We start from the raw sequence: 27,056 nt of genomic DNA on the forward strand, positions 1-27,056 counted from the left end.
TGATAACAAACATGCAATATCACTATACAAGCCAACACCACAGATAAGTGTTTACTCATTCAAATCTTGACTCACTGTCAAGGCTTAGCCAGCAGCGCACGCACAAACACACACACGCACACACACACTTTCAGATGCTGTAGAGATAAACACCTCTCCACCTCTTTTGCTCTTTGACATACGCAGACGCACAGGCTCACGTACACACAGTCATATTTACATATCACAGTGAATGATGGGTAAAAACAGGGAAGGGGATAACACTGTTCTCCTGGTCCAAACTAGAGATGAGAATGGCAGTAAAGCTCCGGTGATAGCGAGTGTGTGTGTCTGACTGACTGAGGTGGGATAAGGAGTGAGATGATGACAGCGAGGATGTGAGCAGAAAACCTTTTATCAGCATCCTAAACTCTGTGTGGTAGGGAGGCGTCTTGGACAGGCGCCTCTTTGGCATTAAGAAAGAAACACAGTGAGACTGCTAATATAAAAAAAAAAAACAAGTCTGCGTGAAGCTAGTTTTTTTTCTTTCCTTTCTCAAATCCACTCAGTCTGTGCTACATTTAAATGCATGATGTTGTTACAGTATCATAAATACAGGGCGTCATGGATTCATAAATACAGCAGGTCTGGGGTATTGCTTGGATGATAAACCGACTGTCTGCCAAATGCGCTCTTAGAAATTGAAGTCAAAACCTAACAAAAAAACCCCAAAAAGAAAAACCAAACAAAAGAAGGCCACACTACCAAAAAAATATACCTTCAGTTCCAATAAATAAATAAATATTTGAAAATGTCATACAAAATTCTGACATTACCCTTTTTTCCCAACATTTAATGGAAGTTCTGTCTACAAATGTAAGATAATAAATATATTTAGTATTTTTTTTAGTAACAGGTTTTAGGTGGGTTTATTTGGGATATCTCTTATATCTTTAAGCAAAAATTGGATTATAAACAGTAGGAAAGATCTCTGCAGAAACTCTATTTAATACCGCTCATATCACAATGGTTACGACACGATAAAATACTGCAAGTTATCAAAACTGTACAGAAAAACTTACAGGTTTCTCTAAAATACATTTTCACTGTTAGTGTGTGACAAGAGATGCGAGAGAGCTCGTCTCTGAGCAGCAGCCTGCGCTCCTTATGATGAACCGACGACGCGGTAAACAGTCGTGACCAGTCAAAAACCCGCTCTCTCTTCACACTGATTGTTCTGCCCTCTGCTGCTCAGGTCTGGAGCAGCACGCTGGTCACTTTGGGTCCTTCCATGTTGTCACACCCCCTCTGAGAAGCTCTGGATGGCTACAACAAGTCTACATGGCGCTGAAGACTTACAGTCTGGGAAGAAAGAAGACTGCAGCAGGGCGAGGCAGTCTGCTTAGTTTACTGGATGTCTAGAGTTTCCTCTGGCACATTACGCTCTTCTACTCCAGTTCATGGTTTCAATAGTTTTTTTCTTCTTTGCTTTGTCTTGTGTTTTTTAATTTTTTTTATTAATGTATGTCTTAGATATTCCTCTAGCTAATCTACTTCACGGTTACAGGTGTGAAAGTTGGTGGCACACCACCAAGCAGTGGGGTGTTTTGGCTGGGTGAGGGCAGTGCCACCCTGGTAGTGTGTTTATGTGAATGTTTTTAGTGGAGGAGAGGGCTGGGGTTTGAGTCAGCAGGTCAGCGATGGCGGTAGTGTCTCATGAGGGGAACGATACAGGAAGGGGGTCCCGAGAGCTTTAGGAAGGGGTGCTGGAGGAGCTCCTGCGCTGTGGCTCTCTGGGACGGTTCCCTCACCAGCATCAGGTCCAGGAAGGAGCGTAACACGGTTGACACCTGGAGATGTGAGCAAATGTTTGAATTCATCTGCTTAGCTAGGTTTGAGTATAACATAGCCAAAAAAACAGCAGTAAAATTAACACACACACACACACTTTTAGTGACAACACAGATGTCGATCTCTTCATCAACTTTGGGAACATTTAGGTCAGTCACACATGACTTTAGACCAGTCAGCAACCACCGGCAACCTCCAATTGCTAGTGGGAAATGTGTCTTCCCTGATTGGTTGTCGTGTTTTTGCCAGACGTTGCTGTCATCACAAAGAGGCTGTGACACAAAAAAAACAACCTTGTATTTGTTGGTATTCCTGTGGTCTCCTGTTTTTTTTGTGTTCATGGGAACATGAACATTTTAGTAATGTACTTCAATAGGAAACATAGTGTCAGAAGCATGTACGTTTTGTAGAAAACAGCGAGGCATCACCATGGAAACCAAGATATTTTGGTAGCTTCCTGAGCTTCTTTTTGTTTTTAAAAGCTGCTAGATGAATTACATGCATGAATATTATACAAATGAAGCGTAAAAAGAATTGACATGTATGACTCAAACTTGGGTCTCTCGCCTGAAAGGCAACACAACTTACTTGTTCACGACCTTCCAAATGCAGATTATTGAGTTTTTTAATTGGTACACGTGAGTGTCGACTGATATAAAACCGTCTTTAAGGACATTTCGAGGGACAAACAGCAACACGAGTCATTAGATTAAAGCCTGCAACGCACTGTCATGAGAACAGGTTGTACCACTGCAATCAACACCTTTCAAAAAGGGAAACTTTTATTTTAAGGCGAACGCATTTCCAGTTTCGACTGCACTTCTCAAAGTTTCGTCACCACTTGGTGAGGAGCGCTTGCCATGCAAAGCACAAGCAACCACAGCAATCTGCTAGAAACCAAAGCAATGCCAAGGAGGTTTTTGGTGCACTACATCTTTGTGGCTAATTTCACACTAGCAATTGCCAACAATTTCCAGCAACCGCTCACCAAATTCTGTCCCCATTAGAATGAATTGTAATGGCTTTGGTGTTCACTTTACTTTGAATTAGCACTACGATCTACCCAAAATCTTAACAGTTCAGTACTTTGGTTTATGATTAAAACTACTGAAATTCCCATTTTGTTCAGATATGACAACTGCCATATTTCTGGTGTATCCATTATTACATACTCATACATAGACACAGACCAGTCTTAGGTTATGTAATGAGTAATGATACTCACAATAAATGCAATCTGAGTTAGAAAAAACACATTAACATGAACTGAAATTTTGGTCTGTTGCTTACAGCTGTTTGTAGAAGTCTTTCCTATTAATTTAATTAAATACCCGTAGCTTCATATGAATATTTACAGGATCCATGTGTCTCAAAAATAAAAGAGTTGTAGTACTTTTGTAATATAAGTTCATAAATGTTACCTTGCACTTCTCTGCACCTGAGGTGTGACTGGTGAGCTGTCACACAGAGATGCGTTTTTACAGCTAAACAGTTGACAGCTCTAAGAACATTTTCTTCTGCTGTTGGCAAAAGTCTGATCCGTTTACTTATTGAGAACTCGCCTTCGACTTTTCTTACCTTATGGGACTCCTTTAGCCGTGGGGGCAGGTTGTCTCGTATCCTTCTCATGGCCTGCAGAGGGGGCTCATTGAAGTAAGGGGGCTCTCCATCCACCATCTCAATCACCATAATGCCTAAAGACCAGATGTCCACCTGAACACGCAAAAACATTCAGTCTATTCAGCCAGGACAGTAAACATACATGCATAACATATACAGGGAAATGCTCCTGAACTCCTCAGTAGAATAATGTTATTTCTGTGCATGTGTCCTCACCTCAGTCCCGTAAGGTAATCTTGAGATAACCTCTGGTGCCATCCAGTAGGGTGTGCCCACGAGGGACTTCCTCTTGGGTACCTCTTTGGAAACTTGGGCACAAAAGCCAAAATCTGATAGCTTGATCTGTAAACACACACATATACAGTACATGGTTCCAGTCTCTACTAAGCAGGTTGGTGGGCATACAGAATAGAATATATTAGTTCAGAAGTGCACTGACCTCTTGTGATCAAGAGCTTTGTCAGAAGACACTAATCCCATATATTAGCACTTAATTAAGCTTCAGTTAATCATGTCTTATCAACTCGTTAGGAGGCATTAAGCAGGATTTAATTACTAGGGCACGGCGGTAATGGATGATGATGAGTTTCTGGCATTGGCTGTTGACAAGCGGCAGGACAGGCACCCATGGAGGTCAGTGAGTGTTGAATGACTGTGTGTGTGTGTGTGTGTGTGTGTGTGTGTGTGTGTGTGTGTGTGTGTGTGTGTGTGTGTGTGTGTGTGTGTGAGACCAGTGAAAAAGAATAGCAGCTTAGGTTATTATTACCTGGGGTTTAGTGGATTACTGTTTAAGCAGTGACTAATTTGATAGCATCCCAAGAGGAGCATGGATGAATAGAAATATGCACGTGCACTTACTCTGCCATCGCTAGTCAGGAGAATGGAGTCGCTCTTAATGTCACGGTGGATGACGCCCTGTGTGTGCAGGTAGGACAGAGCCTTCAACACCGACAGACACACCGTAGCAATCTGCTCCTCGTTCATCCTGTAAGGAGACACACACACACACACGGCCTGTCAGAAATATTTTATTTAATCAGATTAGATTTATTTTCATAGCTAACTGTTTATTTCCACAATTTGTAGTTTATCTTTTAAATAAATGTGCTATCTGTTTTTATCCAGTAAGCTCATTTTTGTCGCCTGTGCTTTCTCCATGTGCTGTGCATTGCGAAAAAACATTTATTCATAAATAAAACTGACTTTTATTCTTTGAGCTACAAAAATGACTGGCTTTAAGACTTGAGAGTCATCCTATAGAGGATATGGAGTAGAAATCCAGTTTGAAAATATCCCACTGTGGCCTGCAGCGTTTCTAGCTACGAGCAGGCAGGAGGGTCCCATATGGAGAGAGGGGGCGATGCTGCGCGTCTCACTGAGTTCATGTAGAAACTCACAGCTCCACTGAACATTAACGTCTCTAGACCCAGCTGGCCGGGCTGTGCTGTGTGCTTATTTGTGTGCGCTCTAATCTGCAATCATACAATACATGTGCACAAAGAAGCGCGCTTGTTTTAAACCCCAAACTAAGGATACAGATGGATGCAGATGCACATATACTGTATATGCATTGCAGTATGATGTTACATGCTTGCAACCCTTCTGCACACTTCTCTTTATCATACAGTGTAACGCTCCTGCTATTGGGGCACTTACTTGCAAACTTACATTATGAGAAACAACCCTTTGGGCTACACATACGCTCATAATATTAAACATATATAATCACACTCTACAGATTGCAGCATATTTTATTGTTACACATGTATGCTTTTACAATCACAAGAGATAAATGAGCTTTATGCTAATGGAAAAACAACCGGCTAACTCGGAGTGAATGGGATGGAGACGCGTACGTGAAAATGAATCACCTCTTACCGCCTCTCCACTTACACCCCCCCCCCCCCCGAAAAAAATCCCACGCTCCCATACACACACAAACAAATGAGCTCTCTCTCACACACACACACACACACACACACACACACACACACACACACACACACACACACACACACACACACTCATGGAGGCAGGATCAGTGAAATAGAAAATTGTTTCACAAAGTGAAAAACAACTTTAATGAGCCTGTAAAGGTTGTCAAAGGGAGGAGAATTACACATGCACCTACACACAGACAAAAGGTGCACACACAAACACTAAGGCATTCATACTCACACACACACAGCTGCACACCCATATGCTTTTGCATTTACACTAGATAAAAATCCCCTCGAAGTGCAGATCATTACCCAACTTTAAAAGTATAATTGAAATCTGAACGTGACTGAAATAGTTCTGCAGACCCCCCATTCTCCTCCCGCTGCAGACTTGCCTGTGTGAGTTAGAATTGAGCGCGCATGTGTCCATAAATCTCAGAGCGTGTGTGCGTTTGTGTGTTTGCTGCCAGCAAGCTGATGAGGCTTGCACAACACGAGGCAGGCAGCAGTTATTTCCACAACAAAAAGCCTAACAGAAATAGCAGCAGGCTTTCACCTGGACAAATATGGCAGAAATTACTGATGAAGAAAATACACCGCTCAAGCCCTTCTGCGGTATTTTCTCACTGATTTTATTTTATGCCTGCATACTAATCAATCTACATTTTATAAGGACATCTATTAAGTTTTATTCCAAACTTTTTCTGATAATATTAATAAAAGGTAAAAAAAAAAAAAAAGCAACTGACCCTACAGGGTGAATGTATGTGAGTCTTTATCAAAAAGAGAAATTCTGTTTAAAATCCACTTTTATGAGCTTTCCGTGAGTACTTTTAAAAGCACTCGTGGTGAAACTTTCTCTCATGCATGCACCGAGCACACAAACGAGCAAACATCTGTGTGGGAGACTGTTCAAAATACTTCACAGCAGCAGCGGTGCTCAGCCTCGCCAAAGCGTGTTATTAGCATCCGACACCGCGCAGCGCTAATGCTGACACTCCGCGCAAATGACTGTAATTAAACACCAAGCACAAAGTAAGCTTAAAACAATGAGGCAGCAGCTTAGAAACGCAACTCAGTAACACAGAAACCATTTGGAAAAGTTGGAGAACGATAATCCTGAAACTATCGGAGCATCGTATCGTCTCAGCCGGTCCTTCCTCTGCGCCTTGCAAAATTATTCACCTGTTCGTGTCAGCTGCAACAAATAAAATAAAAAAAATTGAACTTCGACTGGGCACCAGTGCTTGCTAAGTTATATTAAAATCCATTTGATGTCAGCAACATCATCTGAACAACACGCCCTTTAAAAGGTGACATAAACCTTTTTCCCTCCCATGTGGATTCTCTCTCCGTCAATCTCACCAGTCAAAACGAACACAAATGACACACACAAAGCTGTGGCCTGATTTCTTCTTTTATATAAAAGTATTACATAATGCTTCAAAATCTGATACTTTAACTCTTTCAGACAGTCTGAAAACAGCCATTGAACTGAAAAATAAAATAATTAAAAATAAAGATGATTTCACATTTTTGAATGACGCTAGTTTTCTTGGATGAGAGGATGGACATCATATAAAAAACAGGTAAACTTGGCTCTGTTAGAAGGGAGCAAAGTCTGTCTATAAGGTCCTTTGAAACTTAGGTAACAATAGAGAAGGAAGCTGATTGTCTCTGCAGTGTTTTTATTTATTTTACACATCTGCAGAACATGCATTTTCTTACTAAGCAATTATATGGTTCCACCACATCCCAGAGGTGCTCTGTTTGACAAGGCGCTTGCTTGAAGTAGGACTCAATAGATTTTTTTTTCAACCAATTTCTGTAAAATGTAGAGATGTTTGTGTGTGAACCAGTAAATCACAAGTTTCTGGTTGTTGTTGTCAGCCCATCTGACAACAACTGTGCGAAACCACGTGTACATGCCTAAATGCATCGAGTTGCTGATTAGATATCTGCATTAATGACCAGCTGAACAATGTGTAAATAAATATGCTGCACTTTATGTTTCATTTAGTATGCAGGGTGTATCAAAACGAATCATCCAATTTCAAAAAGCTAGATTTTTTAAAGTAATAGACATAAAAACTTACGGGACATTTTAAAATACATGGCTGAAGATAAACTTTTACATATACAACTCACAATGTTCAAAAGTTAAATGTGTCCTTCTCTGGTCGCATCTCCATATGATAGTCAAACTCATCTCACACATTATTGTGAGCATGTCTGGAGTCACTGCAGCCGCCAGCAGCCATGTGAAACTCATGAATCCGTTCTTTCTTATAATACGTGTTCTGATCTTTACCAGTGAACGATACTGTGAAATCAGATGATTCCTTTTGATAGACTCTGTATTAGCAGCTTGTATTCCTGCTTCAATACCAAGGTCTCTCTTCCTAAGTAGAGTATGGTGTCAATGAGCCTTCATGGTAAAATAAAGGTTTAAAAAGCCTGTGTTCGACTGGACAATAACTTTAAACGAGATGTAACACGTTAATTTTTACCTGGTTCTTGCAATGCTGAATCCGTGATTCATTTTTAGGGAATATCTTACTAATCACTTAAAAGTTAAAACGTGCCTCAGGACCTTTACATGCTGCTCACCTGGTTGTTGAGTTTGACGTCTATTAACTACTTGAGCAAAATAATTATCCTGTTTTTCAAAATGTCCTTTTATAATTTATATTTTATAATTTTATAACCCTAACAACAGCTTACATCCTCCAAGCTCCGCATCACACAGCTTGATGGTTTACCTCAGCATTTGTGCATTGAGCAGTTACCTGGTGTGAGTCACAATGTCAGTGAGTGCCCCTCCCTCCAGGAACTCCATGACGACCCAAAGCTCGTCTCCCACCAGGTAACTGTTGTACATGTCCACAACATTTTCATGATGGTAGTCCCTCATGATCACCACCTAAAACACAGACAGAGAAATATATATGTATGTATCGTTACTAATGACACTGTAGTACACTGGCTCTGTCACTGTTATTATGCTGCTATACTTTGTTACTACACTGTTAATATGAAATAAAAATCATGCTTTGAGCCTCAAAAAGGTTTCTCTCTGAAATTCCTCAATTCAATACCATATTTAAGAATGTATGCTAAAATGTGCTACAAAAAATTATCTACAATTCCAGTGGTTTATTGAATCTATTCATGTAATTTCATTTTTTCAATATTAATTCAACTTCCCCTTTGTCTAATATGAACATGTTCTGGAGGCTTAATCATAAAAGGATTACATTCAAATTAATAGGATTACACGAAACAAATTACTTTCCCGCTGAACACCCGCTGCTCCACAACTCGCACTCATGCTTACATACATGCATTCTCTCTCCCACTCATGCACACTAAACAGAGACCAAAATACAAAAGAATCAGGGCAGAAATGCAATCCGAGCGTCGCTCAGTTCACATTTAAATACATTAGACTTTTTTTTTCCTGGGCAAATGAAATGCAGCTCATTTTTTAGCTTGTCAGGACATCATGAATGTGAGCAGTCACGAATACATTTCTTGCTTAAGGTTTTCGGCGTAAACACGTCTTCAGTTTAGTCAATAAATGTCATTACAGATGCAAAAAAAAATGTGTTAGTGGTTTAATTGCTGTGGATGGATGTTAGGGAAATAAGGGCAAACTGAACTCTTGCTGTTTGTCTCATTAATTAGCATAAAGTGGCATTTTTATTATGCTAATTAAAACAGTTTCACGACTGTCGCTTGCTTAGGCTATCAACAATCTGTGACAAATGTTAGTTCTGTGGTCATTATGGCCCCAATCTAAATCCACCTGATTAATTCACTCAAACATACGACATCAGAACTATTTGGATTATAGTATGAGCTAAGGACAGTTTCTCAGGTAATCGTTGTTTGATACCTCGTTAAAAAGCAGCTCTCTTCTCTGCTGTTTTCTGAGGTCCATCTTCTTCACTGCCACCTGCTTTCCGCTGTGCTTCTCGGTGGCGATGCAAACAATACCTGTGGATCCCTCGCCAATCTTAATAAAGCTGTCCAGGTATTCCCGAGGGTCGCCTGGAGGAGAACACAAACATCGTGCCTCATTTTAATGCAACATCAGACACAAAGAAAGATATAAATGTAAAAAAAAAAAACATCTAGAAGTTGCAGTTGCATGCCTCTGCTAGATACTCAAGCTGCAGTTTATTCACGCCCTTACAGACTCTAAATACTGCTATATGAAACTCTGAATGTTAGACAGGAAACACTTGGATGTAGAAAAACAACAAGTTGCATGAATGTATGTGTATTTGGGTAAAGTGTCCATTCCGTCCATTTATCAAGTTGTCACATGCTTGTGTGTCATTTCAATGTTCCTTTAATTTCAAGTTACCAGGGTTGACCACCAGCTGAAGTGCTGCTCTGAACTGCTCATGGGAAACTCTGGAGGGCTGCGTGTCAGAGCTTGACCCCCAGGAAGGAGGCGGATAAGCCCCTGGGGGGACGTAAGGTGACGAAGGCTGTGAGTAGGCCCCCTGGATGAAAAAGTTATAAAAAAAAGACAGAAATAACATGGCTTATATACCTAATGATTTTATTTTCTAAAGAATCAATTTGGGAAAAAGCTACTTTAGTTAGAGATTTAAGATGGTTACAGTTAAAAACCTGGAGGAAGTGTTGATCTCAGCTAACTTACCAAAGTCACAGAGTATAATCTGCAATCTGTAGCAAACTGAATCATCACTATGATGCAGTTTTTATATGTGAAGTTAGCGAACATACTGTACCTGCGGGGTATATGGTGGACTGGGCTGGGAGGGAGGATGATGGTAAGGAGAGGGTTTGTAATGGTGAAAGATCGGGGGGTACGGCAGGTGCACCGAGGGGTAGCCAGGCGGCTTCGTGTGGCTCTGAGGTAGCTTAAGAGGCCCTCGGGGGTACGTGTCACCACCTGCGACCTGGGGACTGTCATCGCGTGATGGACGCTCATAGTCGCCCTGGAAAAGCGAGGAAAATTACATATAAGTCTAGTGTTACGCAGATGTCAGCATTTTACTGCAGTGAATACTGAAGAATTTTACTGTTAAACGCCAGCCTGTACATCCACGGTCATACACTACACCTGCAGGCACATTACTCCCGGACAGACCTAACGGAGAACATTTAGTGCACAGGACAGGGACCATACCTTATCCTTACCACCCCACCCCCCTCTAAAATGCTTCACAGCTACTCCATTCATCAACCAAGAGCCTGCAGTGGACTCAGATCTGGGACACAGCTCTTCCTTAAGATTGTCCTTCAAAGTAGTATTGCAGCGTACACATGGGTATTAGTGAGAATGCAGTAGTGCTTACATGACTCAGCTTTCATTACATGACTCACAATTGGCTACAAATACGCACACTTGGAGTGGTTTCATAACCTAATAGCTTCGTCATCGTATTATGTCACATGGATCCTGTCATTTTAAGGAAAACTGGCCACAGGTCATTAACAATAGGACGTAAGTAGAGACAGGCTGATACCGTACAGCTGTCAGTGGCATATCTACGTGACAAAAGTCTGTCATTTAAACCCCAGGAGAGGGATTAAAGTGCTACAGCAAACATCAACACTACCCAGAGTGATCTAAAGTGGATTACAGCAAAGAAAAAACAAAAATTAACTTAGAAGATGAATCTGCTTTCACCCTGCAGAGACTAAACTAAATCACCTTTGCCACACCTCTCTAAAATGATCTCCAGCCAGCCTGATTTTCCCCCTCAAGAGACTCCGACTATAATAAATAAAACTCTCTTTCCTCCTTTCTTTTATTTGTCACTCTCTCTGCGCCTAATCGCTATTTCTCTTTCTTTCACAAAGAGACACACACACACGTACACAGACTGAAACCCACAAGCACAGACAGGGTAGGAGGAGGAGCCCCGATGTGTTGGGATGGTGTATAATTACATGGTGTGAACTCTTTTAATCAATCACTCTGAGGCAGGTGCGGGGGTGGCTGCTGGGAGGCCCCCGTCTCGTGCCCCTCTATCGTTGGCCAGCAAGCGCTCGCTGGCTGTCAGCCAGGGGTCTCCTGATCCATGTTGGTTAAACGCGCATTAATCTGAGTTTGGCAGGGTAATCAACAACCTAACTCAACTGTGAAATTGAATTCCGCGGTGGAACATCGTTCGGCCAGTTTTATGCTAAGGCTGCAGAAAGGGAAAGTGCCGCAACATCAATTTGTCACTGAGAGCTGCGGCACTGAGCTCACACTCGCTACAAAACAGTGAGGAAGAGAGAGAGAGAGAGACGGCGGCAGAGAGAAAGGAAGCGTGCGTGTGTGTGTGTGTGTGTGCGTTTGCATCTTTGTGTGTGGCCAAGTTTCTGTGCTGTCTACTATTACATCCCCAACGTCTTCCAACAACGGCAGGGAAAAAGAAGGATTTACTTCAGCGGTGTGAGTGGGCTGAACCAGGAAAAGAGAAGAAAAGGCAGAGAGTGAGCAAAGCGAGAGGGAGGTGGGTTTGTTCCAAGGTCCGTGAGCCAAGAAGAATAGTGATTCTTCAGCTGCCAGATGACTCCTTGTTTTGTTGTTTCCTTTTTTTAAACCACTGCTGTGAAAATCAAACAAGAAATATTAAAAACACCATCACATTAAGTCCAATTATAGTCACGCCTTTGAGATATGAAAGAGTAAGTTTGTAAATGCTCAAACATATTCTTTCATGTATAATTTGGCTAAATTGGCTTTCGACTCTTTACTTATTCTACTTTTTTTTTTTTTAAATAGAAAAGCAAGCGCGCCTCTTTAAGCGTGACAACTCAAACAGCAGCAGAAATGTGAAACAAACAACATGAAAGAAAAATGACCTTCTCCTGCATCGCCTTCCTGCTGCTCTTGCATTCTCCGTGGCTGCTTTTTCTTTGAGTGGCTATTTACCGAGACACGCGGGTTAAATGGTTTTTCATCAAGGCACCCTGGGATCTACATCAGCAAACCCGGTTTCCCCTCTCGGCTCGCTGTGTGTGAAGGGAGGCATGGTGCAGAACTGTGATAGCGGCACTTCCAAAGCTCTCCGAGCTTTGGAAGAATGATGTAAAAGGTGTTGTGTGAAAAGTCTGACCCCACCTTTTGCCCTCTGCTATATTTCCTGATCTATTATCTTCCACCGCAGCACACGGAGTTCTTTGCACTGAGAATTCTGGTGTAAAAAAACTACGAGTAACCGAAAGCATATGGTTACATTACACAGCCACTAACGCGTGGACGGTTCGTTTGTTCTTGTCAGTGGAGTTTCTGTGCAGAGGAATCTCTTGGGCGTCTCTCCCACTGCTCCACTGGAGCACGACACGGGCTGCACAAGAGCCGGCATACTTACAGTGCAGCTGTTCCCAAATACAATATACAATCTACTGAGTGACACTGCTGGGGGATTTTACCAACAATCACATAGGTTCCTTTAAATTCATGTTTTTTTTCTAACTTTTACAAACGTGCAAAAACCTGCCTTCTGTGTGTTTTGTTTGTGAGATGTTTTCAGTTAAAAATCTGTAATACAGTCATATAAAAAGCATTTCCATGTCACAAAAACAAAAAAAAAATATTTCTGGGCATCCTTAACATCAAAGCCCATCTATGCGTTCCACAAAAAAGTAAGGAAATTAGTGTTTGACTGATTATTTCTTTGTTGTAACAATGTTTCATGGTAATAAATCTTATACTGTTGAAAAGCCTGTTTAGTTACCTTTAAATGGTGCCGCATTTGTAAGGAAAAATTCATTTGTGGGTTGAGCAGCAGAGTTGAGCATGTGGCTTGTGCCCATAAAAAACTTGACAAATCTTCTCGTGCAAATTCCAAACAGCTTATTGACTCTTATTTGATGTCAATAGAGAAGAAATAATTGAGGAAAGGTGTTGCCACAGCAACGTCCCCGTTCAACATCCATTAACCTTCTTCGTGATCTTCCTCTTTTCCTTCTGAAAAGTCTCCTCATGTCCAAACCATCTCAGCCTTGCTGCTTTAACTTTGTCCCCAAACTGCTCAACCTGAGCTGTCCCTCTGATGTACTCATTTCTAATCTCTAAAGCAGGGGTGTCAAACTCCAGGCCTGTCCTGCAGGTTTTAGATCTCACCCAGGGTCAACACACCTGAAACAAATGATTAGTTCATTACCAGGCCTCTGGAGAACTTCAAGACATGTTGAGGAGGTCATTTAGCGATTTAAATCAGCTGTGTTGGATCAAGGACACATCTAAAACCTGCAGGACACCGGCCCTCGAGGCCTGGAGTTCGACACCTGTGCTCTAAAGCTTTGCTATTAGATATTTAATTTCTGCTGAGTTCGTCTTGACCACCGTTATGCATATTTGCATTTGTAATTCTCTTAGCCTTTCAATAATTGCAATGATAGTATATTTTTATACCTTTGTGCCAATTATGTTTCTGTTAAAACGCTATATTTAGCAGTGATTGCAGTTTGTGTGGTGCAAAGCTTCAGTATAAATTTGAACCCCAAGAACACTTGCTCCTATTTATTAATTTGTGTAAGTCAGAGCTTTTTGGTCAGTGGTCAGTCTGAGCATTAATTGAACTGTGTATAGAGCTAGTGGACACGCCAGAGGTGCAATTCTTTATGTGACATCACCTTCCTCCTTCAGAGAAGAGTAGATTAAAGCTGAAACCATCTATCAGGCAGGAAGAGCAGAAAAAGAAAACTGATGGTTGAGGATCAGAGAGAACTCGAAACACTGAAGAAGAAAATAATGTGAAAAGGTGACTGGGAGGTTAAAGTGTGTGTCACATGAGTGTACATGTATAAAATTCTCTCTGATACGTTCGTACAGACTTGTTGGGAGGATATAGTGTGTTGAAACATGGCATTTCCATTTTGCTTTAGTTACCTTGGTTAAAGTCTGTGAGTTGGCGAGACTCTCCGAAAGGCGAGGGTAGGTGTAGGAGCTGTACGGGTGGGCCTGTGGCGGGCTCCTGAAAGTCCCACTGGCGGCATAGGGGACATTTGGCTCCTGCAGCCCAGAGCCTGACCGAGATCGCTGCCTGATGGCAGGCGTGGGGCTGGTCTGGGTCACGTAGGAACTCTTGGGTCGCTTCTCATATTCGTCCCTCATGCCGCCGTAACTCCACTCACTGTCGGGGTAGTTAATCTGCTCGCTGTGTAGCGATGCACGAGACGGTGTGCCAACTGATGTGTCCCGGTAGTCCTGGCTGGATGAACCCCCCACCGATGCCCGGTAGTAGCCGCTGGAACCTACTCCGCTACCCACCGTAGAGGCCACCTCATCCGCCGACCGCCCTTTGCTCTCCAGATAGGTGTGATAGTCAGGTGGAAGTTTGCCATAGTCTGATTTCTGAGGCATGGCATCAGGGTAAAAGGGGCTGCGTATGGGGTGTGAGTGGCCATTCTGCTTGGTGAATCGATAGTGCCTGCCAAGTGCCCAATCCCCATCTATGGAGAAGCTTGGCTTGCCGGGGTCCAGAGAAAAGTCCCTGCTGGACGTGTCCAGGTCACACGAGTAGCGGGAGTAGTAGTGGTTGAATCCGTTCTCCTCTGGAGCAGTGAGGTGGCCACTGCCCGAGGGTTTGGAGATGCCTCCAGCCTGATGGGGGCCTGGCGGGCTCTCTTTACGCAGGGAGTTGGAACGTGTTACCGAAATGTTGTCGAACTCCTCCAGCAGGCCGTTAATGGATGCATCTTTGGGTGGCCGGTTCCCTCGAACAATGGTCTACAAGCAAAGCAAACACATGAAACTTAGCAGAACTTTGGTTCTTTTGCCATCAGAATTATTGTCTAGGGGCCAGGAAAGATGCCCAACGGATTAAAAAAAAAAAAAAAAAAAAAGAAACTTAGCATAGAGGAGACTTGTGCATCTGAGAGTTTGATGGCGATAACCCTGATACTTTGGCTTGCAGTACATTCACTTTCAGCTTCATCATTCATGTCTGAAAACTGAATGAGATGAATTGAAATTCCTGCATCATCAACTTCAGTTAACTTCAAACATTTTCAGGCAAGAGTTTCAATTCATGTGTATCAGGGCTTTGCAACAAGTATGAAATTAATCATCACTTGCATTAAATGAACGTCGGTATTTGGATTTTAGAGAACAGCAGGCACTGATCTACACAATCACGAGTTGTTGTGAGCTGGGATTGAGCTAAAAATGCATGAAGATAAAAGTCGGGATACCTCAGATGGTAAAAGGCAACCAGCGTTGGATCGAGGGAGCTAATTCCTACCCCGTTTCCCTCGCAACACATCAGCTTCAATTTCAGTGGGATGATCAGGATGCATTAATAGTCGTGAGGTTTGGTTTAGCACACCAACACACGATTACACACGCACGCAAACCAAAAGGAGCAAGGAGGACGGGGGAAAGAGAGAATGAACACGCAGGCTCGCATCTGCTTCAAAGCAGAGGCAGCTTAAACATCAGGGAGGCCGCTTATCCCCTCCTACCTTGTGTTAAACCCTTTACAAGGCTGTGTCGTGAGTCATGGGCAACACGTGCTGCAGCGGGACTACAATCTGTGAGCGTGCACGGTGCGTGTGCATGTTTGTACAGTGTCGTGAGAGTGATGGGAAAATCCACACACATCTTTTTTATCTACCAGCCTCTCCACCACTTGAAACATAGAGGAAACAGTGCGCTGGAACAAAAAGAAACATGATGCATGAGTAGCGCTGAGAGGAGGCTGAGCTGAGGAGATTATGTGAATATTCAGCTCTTACATAATTTATTTTGGAGCCATTTGTGATGATCAAACAAATCTACCGACTGTGTTTCCTGGCATTACGGCCTCCATCTGGTAAAACTAGTCTTTTAGCTGTTTAGTAAGTCATAAGAATCAAAGGGACAGATGTTTGGTTCCCACTGGGGCAGTGGCACGAAGCGCAACGATAACTTCAACAAACAATAAAATATTTGACATATTTTGCTGTGAAAACTTTGCTGATTGCTTCAAAGTGAGGCAGATTTAAACGCATCGAAATTTGGATCATTTGTTTCTAGTGTTACTAAAAATTTAAAATGTACTTAAATTAATTAAAACACATTAAAAAAGACATTCAATGTAATTTGTCCCCAGTAAAGCTGCTGTTAGTACTGTGCAGTTGGACTCCTTACATTTTCAGTACAAGAGGGAACAGCTTTATAAAAGCTTTAACTACAACCAGAGATGCAGCAGAGGGACATTTTGGCCTCAAACTCAAACACACACACACACACACACACACACGCGCTTCCACAACGGCGTCTTTCTTGCCACAGGAAAGTCTGATGGCAAAAACAAAATAGTGACTAACTAAATACACACAAACGCCACCCCATCTATATATATTCCAATGACGTGCAGTATTTTTATACTATAGTCATTTAAGTGCAATATGGAAATTACCGTTCCTTATACTTGAACTAATATTATAATTCTTACTGTATTTTAGTACATTGTTTTATATTTGTTTTGTGTGACCGCTTTGACTCTAAGCTCTACATAAGATTTCCTATGTACCCAGACCCCGTGTATGTATGCAACTAGCAAATAAAGCTATTATTATAGGTATTATTATAATGCAAAACATCCATTCTTCATCCAATTCAGCGTCATTGTCAGGCTGGAGCTTGTCCCAGCTCTTATTGGGGAGAGGTACAGGTTGCTAATCTATCGCAGAGCTTGCACAACCATTCACATTCACATCAGTGGACAATTTTGTACCACCAGGTAACCTAACATGCATGCCTTTGGACTATGAGAGGAAGCTGGAGAGAACCCATGCAAGCATAGGGAGGACATGCAAACTCCACACAGGAAGGCTGATGTAAAACAAACCAAAGACCTGGCAACCTGGTTCTTGTGTTTTTATTGTAAAACCTGTGCTGATCTTTCTAAATCTTGCCTCTGACATATACACATCATACAATAATAATAAAAATGGCTAAAACTAAACACTGAAACTAATAAAACACGAAGCATTTTCAAATACACAAACTAAAAACCACTCTGGAAAGTAACTGAAACTAAACTGAATTAAAAGCAAAATAAAAACTAATTAGAAAACATAAAACTACAACAACTCTGCTATAAAAACGAGTTGCTATTAACCAGTTGAAGCTCATGTCTATCAAGGTGATTATCACCATTTAAACACCTAAAACAGAGCACATACAAAATATCAACCTCTTTGAAATCCCAGACATATAACTCAAGATTAGAGAACAGAAAAATAAGATGGCGATTTGTGTACGACATTATTTTGGCGTGTCGTTATTAGACGTTTCCCCTGTCTGCAGATGTCTGTTGCGCCCCACTCTGAGACCCGACAGTGTCACATCGCCATCGTTCTCAGACCCTCAGACAGTGCTCACGCCCTGCTGTCTGTCACCCAACTGCCATGCTTGTCTCTGCTGTGATTCCTTCATGTCACATGTGCTGAGGCAGAGTCTCGGAAAAAAATCCTGGGATAATCACCGACTGTCAGCAACATTGTGCCGGCGCAGGGATCTTCCACGTCTTTGCTCAGCTACCTGCAAAGTGTCACTGCAAACGCACTCTCCTCCTCTCCTCCCATTCATCTGCGGGAATCTAAAGTAGCAAGGTAGCTACAGTTAATATCATCCCACCTTAACGCTGATGGCTTTATAACCAGGGTTGCAAGCAAAAAGGTATGACAGAGCAAAAAAACTAAAGATATTTTAGCTGTTTGTGGTAACGACAATGACAAAACACACTGACGGTTTGTACTCTCTCTGAAGGGCCAGACAGGAAAGCTCTCTTCACAAACCTTTACCTCTCACTGTGGCTGGTTTTCCACACATCATCTCTCCTTTCCATTTTGTTACTTGCTACACCTCCCTCTTTCTCTGTAACACTCCAGTTGTTCTCCTCTGCTTGAAAGCTATAGGCTGTTTGGTGCCTTGAACTGGAACCCAAGGTGAAACGGCCTATAAAAGCAGTCAGTAAAATCTAGCTGAAAGGTTGGAGCTGCAGCAGGGACGGCCTTTTAAACAGGTCGCTGAATGTGAATCTATGACGCCGGGTCTGCTCTGCGTGTCGGTGAGCTGGATTTTCCTAAATAAAGCGGTTGCATCATTAAAACCGGACAACAAAACCGCTACCCGGCAATTGCCGTCACGCTCATTAGAGTTATTCTCACACTTCCTCTAAACTGTGTTAAGAAGTCGTGGTGGAACAGGGCGTGCCAAAATCTAAAATGAGGCAGTCGCATCATGTTATGCAGCGTGGACGTCAGCGATTCAGAACTAATTCAATTGGGACGCGACAGTAAGGGGATGTCAGCTGATATCACAAAACATCAGCATTTCAATTTGCTTCGTAATCACTAAGACTGTGTCAAAGAGCGCGGCAGTTACAGGGGATGGACGGAGTCGGAGAGAAAAGGAGGCAAGTGGAATCGAGGAGGTGACGGGGGCCGGGGGGTGTTGCAGAAGGGAGAGGGAGACAAGGTTAATTGTGTGCCAAATCACTGTCAAACGGTCGGCATCAGGCCTGGAAATCTTCCCATTAATTTGAATTAGGGGCTTCCATAACCCCCTTCTCCAGTCCTCCTCTCCCCTCTTCTCCCCCTGTCCTCACAGCTCTGTGAGCCTTGTGCGCCGGTCGTGTTCCGCGGCGGCTGTGACAGCAGCCATATTTCACCGGCGTGCGGCGTTGGCCTGTCCTTTAGTGATAAGCTGTAATAGATACTCGCCACGGCCTGTTCAAGGTAAGCACAGGAGAGAGCGGAGGGGAAAGCGAGGAGACGAGGGGAAATAAAATTAAAGGAAATGAAAAGGAAAGGAGATCGAATTTAAAACGATACAGTGGGAATGAGAAGACGGGGAAGTGTGCAGAAGAAACGGGAAACACGTGGGGGGCGGGAGTGGCTGAATAACAAACTATGCAAAGATGCAGGGAAGAACTGAACAACAGAAGGAAAGACAGGGGGAAGAATTACGGAGAAGGAAGGATGGAGAAGAGATGAGGGAAGGGAGGGAGAAAGGGAGTCATGAAAAATTAGCCTCATTGGGAGATAAGGGGGGGATTAACCTTGCTGGTAATGAAGGGAGGGTGTGATGGGAGGATGGAGGGAGGAAGAGAGGGAGAGATAATTAATGAGCTTGCCCTTCCCGTGACTCCTAGCTAGAACCCTGATTTGGAAGTTGCGCTTCACTGGCCAGCCGAGTCCCGGGACAACCGAGAGTCCGAAGAAGGAGCAGCGGCTCTGTGCCTCTGTTTCCTCTGCACTGCTGTTTTATTTCTGGCTTTTAAAAATGCTGCATAACCAGATAAGTTAAGCTGTTAAGTAACTAATCAGTTAAGGTAAAGCTCCTGTTTTTTGGACTATTCACACTGGTATGCTCAATTAAATTTTACTTTGGCACTGGAAAGGAGATTTTGTTATTTGTGACAAGGCATGCTGAAAAACAAAAAACAAGACCACAAAAGTTCTATCGAGTAAAGCTGTGTACACACCAATCACACCAATACAGGAAAAAAAACGAAGCCACCCCTCTTTCTTTAGATTTAGCAAGGAAAATGGGAAATAGGTGCAAACATGTGCAAACATCAGGGAAAAACTGAGTTTGTACAATTTTAACTTGAAAGTCAATATTTGGTGTGACCACCTTTATTCTTCAACACAGCTGAACTCTCTTAGGCAGCTTTCTTGTCATTTCTTTAAGTAGTCTTCAGGAATAGTTCTCCAGGCATTTAAACCTCTTGTTTGGATGTTGGCTGACTTTTGTTCTGTTCTGCCAAAATGATCCCACACTGCTTCAATAATGTTGAGCTCTGGGCAGGCCAATCCATGACTGTTAGCGCTCCATTCTGTAGTTTTCTATCTATTTTACTGTATTGGTAGTGTGTTTGGGATCACTGTCATGCTGAAAAACGAGGACACTGCCAATACGATGCTTTACATCATAGTAAATCAAAGTCTGACGGCGCTTTTCTGCATTCATAATTCTGTAAATTTTGCAAAAATAATATTTTGTGTCTGTCAAACTGTGTTATTTTTGGCATTTTTCCACACATTCAGCAAAAGAAATGGGAACAAATAATGCATTTTTCAACACGCTTCTAGTAACAAAGTGCCTAAAAATACAATGTAAAAGTGCTTCTTTGCCAAATTGTTAGTTATGTGTATGTGGGTCATTAGGTGCCTTTATTTTGCTACCACGATTTGGGTCAGTGTTTGTGTTTTTAAAAAAAAAATTTTTTATTGAGAGAGAGGAATATACATTGGTCGTTTACAATTACAATACAATTTGTTCCCCTCACATATTTGTTTTGTTTTTTTCATACACGAACAGATACAATAGTACACACACAGACACAAATGCTTAAAAAAATAAAAAACAAAAAAACCCAACAATAAAAACTCCCAAACAAACAAACGAACAAAAAACACCCAAAACAATAGACAACAAAAAAAAGGGGAGGGGTGATAATATTAATCAGCTAGTAAAATGTTTAACGACTTGCAATAATTTTCAAAAGGGCCCCAGATTCGATCAAATTCTCCATATTTGGCCTTTATTTAGGTCAGTGTTAAATGTCAAATAAAGAAGATAAGGTACAAGGACTGAACTGAAAATGAGTAGAAAGACTTTGAAAGCTCTTTAGAAAACCTGGAGAACTATTGCTCCATTTTACTTAAAAAATTACAAGAAAATCTGGCTCCTTCAAAGCAAACTATAAAGAAATGAATGGTGGCTCAAGACGTTTTCACCAAAGTAGTTTGTAAAAACTGTTATATAGCTTCCCATTTGGATGTCCAAGGCCTGTTCTGAACCCTCGCATCACCATGGTGGTGTTTTGGAATGCATATGTCAGCATCTTGTCATTAAAACCTAAATTGTACCTGTTTCATTTACTATAAATTGGATCATAATTTATAAAATAAACATCAGTTTATATTAACTAAGGCTGAAAGTAGTGAGCGAGGCCGTGCATTCAGGGACTAAGGTAATAAAATCAAGTGAGTCTTGTTTTTCACACAATTCGCCCTCTACTGGCCAGTATAGAGAATACACTTCCGCATCTGCATCACTTTTAATACTCGAAAGATTTGTCCATCCTTGATGCACAGTCTGTTTTTAGAGATCAGCCACTTTGTCACAGTTTTAACCATATGTAGATTTTTTTATTAAGACAGTAAAAACATTATGACTGATTAATATATAAATACAGAAAATCTTAAATTCCAACCCACTGTGTCAAAATGCGTTTTTTAAACAGGTTTTACCCAAATGCTTTCAAAAAACTTCAAAAAAACCATAGCCACTTGGTGATGTGCATACATTTGGATCTTGCATCTTTCAGTCCAATAAAGTTTAGAAGCTACATTTCAGTGTGTGAAAACGCTCATGAAAGCTCATCACCTATTACACCCTCATGAAAAGCATGCACACGCTGCAGCAGCTTCGCCTACTCAGCACACCCACTCCCAACTCTCAATGATGCCACCATCATAGAAATCTCCTTTTTTAAAAACAAAAACAAAAACAAAACAATGTTTGTATAAATCCAGCGATATACTCAAGTAGAAATGGGAACGTGGACACAACAGAAGTCATTCTAACACTCCAACCACATTTTCCCTCTCTCTCCCTCTTTGTGTATTAAATCCCAGCCTCTCTGTGAACCTCTGTCACGACTCACACAGCAGAAACCCTGCATGCGTGGGTATTCACACACACACACACACACACACACTTAGACTACTACTAGCACTGCTGCTGTTCTGAAGTACTCCCTGCTTTCGCATCAGTGACCAATTTGTGAACAGAAGCTTACCGCTGTCTGAGAAAGATAATATCACAGAGCCCTTCAGACAGCAGATAAACAGACCACTCACGACTCTCCTCTGAGCGTCACGAGACTGAGCAAACTCCCTACAGCACTGATTAATAAAGGATAAAATAAAGCATAGCTGATGCATTAACAGAATAAAGATATTGTTTGTTTGTTTTTTTAAAAAGCAGCCAATATTCACAGAGTAATAAAAAAATTACATCATGTATTTGGGAATTCTCTTATATAAGCAGCTCTTTACAAGACAATGCATGAAAAGAAAACAAGAAAACAAGACATGGATTTTAAAAGATAATCTATCATGATTTAGGTAAACACAGAGATAGCTATTCATATCCTCCAGCCCCCTCTGCTGGATAAATGCGGTAAACACAACCAGCTGCTAGAATTTGCCTGCTCAAAAGCTGAAAGGTATTAAAGCTTCTTAACCCTCAGCAAAATTCAGTGAAAATGATATCCTCAAAACTTTTGGCCATTTATTAATGCATAAAATATTTCATATAAACTTTTTTGTCCAGTTATAATGTATCTATAATACTTCTTAAACACAGTTATTAATATGCAGCTTATATAAGTTATATAAATACTATAAGGATAGAATATGGAACACGATTTTACTTTATTTTTTTATTCAAGTTTAAGATTCAAGATTGTTTTTACACACTCAGCTTCAAATGAGCTGCACACACCAAGTAATTTAGAAAGTTAAAAATATTTAAATATACAAATAAAATTCATATAATTCTGAAAACAGTAAACATTTCCTTATAATTTCTTTGAAAATGACTGGAAAACAATACACTACATAGAATCCAATGCCACAAAGCGCCTGGTGCACAGTTTTTATTCTGATGTTAATGCCAGAGGTTTGGAAGTCTGCAGTTAATGAGTTGGCAGAGCCTCAACAATTTTTACCCACAATGCAGCTCAGTAGTCAGTGAGCCTCAGCAGCTTTACATGGTCTGCCACGTCATGCTGGGCTGAGTTGCTGTGGTTCCTAAAGGCTTTGCAATATTAGCACTGAAACATAATAATGGAATATCTAGTAAGGAAAACATTTCATAAATTGACTAAAACGATGCCATTTGGTACAAAGTACTAATAAAATGAGTTGTGCATTAGTTTATTATTATTTTTTTCCAAAGGAAGTTCATTTATAAAACAGCATCACTTTAACCCAAGCAAACCCTGGACCCTTTAAGAAATGTTATTCTGCCTGTAATATTATATTGCATATGAACCTTATTTTACTCCTGTATTTTATTCTATTTGTGTAGTACTTAGTCTATTTTATAAAAAGTGTTCTTTCTATTTTGTATAGTATGCTATTCTGTTTATCTGATTCTATCCACGGGCGACCGTGGCTCAAGAGTCCGGAGTTCACCTTGTAATCGGAAGGCTGCCGGTTCGAGCCCCGGCTCAGACAGTCTCGGTCGTTGTGTCCTTGGGCAAGACACTTCACCTACTGCCTACTGGTGTTGGCCAGATATGGCAGCCTCGCTTCTGTCAGTCTGCCCCAGGGCAGCTGTGGCTACAACTGTAGCTTGCCTCCACTAGTGTATGAATATGGGTGGATGACTGGGTGTGTAAAGCGCCTTGGAGTCCCTAGGCGGGACTAGTAAAAGCGCTATACAAATACAGGCCATTTACCATGTTTTTCTCTTAATTTTTTACTGTTCTTCTACTTTCTGCCGTGACCAAAAATTTCCCATGTGTGGGACTAATAAAGGTTTATCTTATCTTAACCTATAAGACAAATTTTCCTTTTTCTTCTGTGCACTAAGAGAGAACAAGACCAGTTTACAGAAGCACTCAGAACTATTAATTAACTATTAAAACTATTAAGAGAAGCAATGTTTTAAGCCAAAACCCAAACATATTAAAACCTGTTTTTAAATGCATTAAATTAACGTATTTGTCTCCTTAGACACGAAAATGAATGATACGATTCCAGAATGAGCTCCCAGGAGTGGCAGTGTTTTGGGGGTCGTGGAGAACCCCCAAAATCAGAACCAGCACATTAATTGTGAATTCCATGAACCTGAATATAAATCACGTGCATTTTATATTCACTGATAAAGCCTCAAAGTACAGTGCAGCTTCTGGTAATCAGATTCTCTAAAGTACACATCTAGTGCATCTATTACTAACTTGAACAGCCGCTCCTGACCTCTAAGTCAAAGTTCAATATGACCTCAGCTGGTGTGCAGGCTGATTATTGACTGATTATATAGAAGAAGACTTAACAAAATAGTTTCACTGAGTTTTCTACATGTTATGAGCTGTTCTTAACCAAACATCAACAGAATTATTCAAGGAGCAAATTTTGAAATGATTCCATGATTAATAAGTTATGAGCTGACCCGTTTCCTCAGGCCATCCTGCTGTCTGTTAGTTAATAACCATCAACATCATGTCATCCTGCGGCAGAGAAGCTGCATGCTGAGGATTTCATTAAATAGCATCAGACTTAATAATCAATTTAGACATAAAAAAGTATTCTGTTAAAGTTGACTTTAATATATTTCAGCATATAGAAATGCTTTTATCCAAAAAAAGAACAAGGAAAGAAGAAGGAAATTTCAATACTCTTAGACTCGTTCTCAACTTTCACGACTAGAGGGCTCATACATCCTCCAAACTTCTACATATAGGAGTGAAAAAACAAAGCGGTTAAGAAGCTTAAAGTGGCTTCTCACAATGTGTAGGTGTGCTGATGGTGACCCCTTGTGTAGTAAAACAAGGACTACAATTTTGCCACCAGAAACGCCCCCTGAGTTTCAGGACAGTAAATACATACATGCATCAGGCAACATAGCGCAGCTCCATCACACCACAGCTTCATTCAGATCTGTCTTTTCATCCATCCATCCATCAATCAATCTTCTTCCGCTTGTCAGTTCAGGCCAGGTCGCATGGGCAGCAGCCCAAGCAGAGAAGCTCAGACCTCTCTCTCCCCAGCCGATTCCTCCAGCTTGTCTGGGGGAACACCAAGGCGTTCCCACGCCAGCCGAGAGATATAATGTCTCCAGCGTGCCCTGGGTCTACCCCGGGGTCTCCTCCCGGTGGGACATGCCCGGAACACCTCACCCAGGAGACGCCCAGGAGGCATCCTTGTCAGATGCCCAAACCACCTCAACTGGCTCCTTTTTATATGAAGGAGCAGCTGCTCTACTCTGAGCCCCTCCCGGATGGCTGAACTTCTCACCCTATCTCTAAGGGAGAGGCTAGCCACCCTTCAGAGGAAGACATTTGCGCTGCCATCTTTTCATATCTAAGTAAAATCCTTTAATATAATCCAAGGTTACATTTTACAGAAAATTAACTCCTTTTCCAACACCTATGCAAAGTATAAGATGTAGAATTCCTAAAAATCACAAGTGAGACTGAGAAGGCTGAAGCATTTTAGGTCCTATTAGTAAACACAGCAGGCTAGTAAAAAAAAAACCAAACTATTTTAATGACAATTAATGTCAGTAGAGACCTGCTCAGCTCAATTCCTCATCTGTATTTTTATTCTTGAGACTGTAACTGAGTCATGTTTGGCATGATTCACAGTGAAATAATCCTTATTTGTATTTGCTTGAATCCTTGAGTTTACCGTTTGGATGCCACTTAGCTCCCTTCAGTTTAACTCTTTCCTCCACAAAGATGACATTAAATGAATTTTAATTAATAAATAAACATTAATGGATAAAGATGTGGTTTGATGACCATTACAAAAGTTTCAAGGTTTTTCCAAGAGTAGCTTTGGCAGAGATCCCCCTCCCTAACTTCTGATAGAAACCCAGTCATTTTGTTCTATATGCAGCCCTGACACATGATAGAAATCACTCAGTTCAGAAAAGAGCTTCATCAACGGCTCCTAGTAGGTTTTCAAGGGGTAAAGAGCAGTGTTGGGCAAGTTACTTTAAAAAAGTCATTAATTATAGTTACTAGTTACTTCTTCAAAAAAGTATCTGAGTTAGATACTGAGTTACAAGATTCTAAAAGTAATTGATTACTTGAAAAGTAACTATTGCGTTACTTTAAAAAAAACGTTTAACCCTCTGGGGTCCAGGGTATAATTAGCCATTTTTAACTACTTTTGATTTTCCCTCCACATTTTACCTTTAAAAACTATTTACTTTGCCTTGTTTGGTATCATCCTTTTCAGCACAACCTCACGTGTCTGAATTTACAGTCATGTTTTCATTTTGATATACTGTATTAACACAACTGATCTAAAAATCAGACAAAAAACATAAAATCCGAGTAGAAAAAGTTCTATTTTTTACTGTAACAACCACAAACATGTTTAATGAATCATATTTCATAACTTTAAATGCAAATATAAATTGTCGATTTTAAAATCATAAAAGCACAAGTTTTGCAAACAAAGTTATTTGCATCCATTTACCTTTTACCTTTTGTTATAACCATTTCAAACTATTCACAGAACAATCAGCTGTTCTTCAATAAGATGCCACACAAATTATTTGTGCCACTCCAAATATTTCTGTCCACTATAAAGGAGAACATCACAGCCTGATACCTGCAGGTCTGACAGCAGCAGGTGTATCACTCCTGTTTCTACCTGGAGACAGCAGTCACCTCATTGTTCTGACACACAACACAAAACTATCCACAACACTACACACTAACTACACAAGACAACACATTAACTTCACACTCCGAACACGCTAAACGTCACAAATCTCTCACATCTCAAAACTCGCTCTCTCTCTTTTTCTGCTGTCTCTCTTTCTTTCTCTCTCTCGCCGTCACTCCTAAAACTTCCCCCTCTCCCTAAACAACCAAATGTCATGTTGCCATATCATTTTTGATTGGTCGACATGGTGCATTTTTCACACAATTTAAAAACTGG

At 41.2% G+C, this 27,056-nt stretch overlaps 1 protein-coding gene across 6 annotated transcripts in view; it reads right to left on the bottom strand.

Moving 5' to 3' along the window:
- Positions 1 to 27,056, bottom strand: part of pak5 (p21 protein (Cdc42/Rac)-activated kinase 5) — an 86,892-nt gene continuing 59,836 nt past the window's right edge. For 5 of the 6 annotated variants that reach the window (XM_080882188.1, XM_080882186.1, XM_080882187.1 and 2 more), the window contains 9 exons: positions 14,260 to 15,099; positions 10,157 to 10,366; positions 9,763 to 9,904; positions 9,289 to 9,443; positions 8,180 to 8,313; positions 4,309 to 4,435; positions 3,667 to 3,792; positions 3,409 to 3,543; positions 1 to 1,829 (listed from right to left, as the gene is read on the bottom strand). In XM_080882188.1, the coding sequence (XP_080738314.1) occupies positions 1,674 to 1,829; positions 3,409 to 3,543; positions 3,667 to 3,792; positions 4,309 to 4,435; positions 8,180 to 8,313; positions 9,289 to 9,443; positions 9,763 to 9,904; positions 10,157 to 10,366; positions 14,260 to 15,099 (2,025 nt within the window). In that variant the 3' untranslated portion in view covers positions 1 to 1,673. Of the gene's footprint in view, positions 1,830 to 3,408; positions 3,544 to 3,666; positions 3,793 to 4,308; positions 4,436 to 8,179; positions 8,314 to 9,288; positions 9,444 to 9,762; positions 9,905 to 10,156; positions 10,367 to 14,259; positions 15,100 to 24,989; positions 25,295 to 27,056 lie in introns of those variants that run through there. The other variant, XM_080882189.1, reaches the window with a different exon arrangement.

The sequence above is a fragment of the Rhamphochromis sp. 'chilingali' genome (genome assembly GCF_963969265.1).
Source record: "Rhamphochromis sp. 'chilingali' genome assembly, chromosome: 5".
In the NCBI taxonomy this organism is placed as follows: domain Eukaryota; kingdom Metazoa; phylum Chordata; class Actinopteri; order Cichliformes; family Cichlidae; genus Rhamphochromis; species Rhamphochromis sp. 'chilingali'.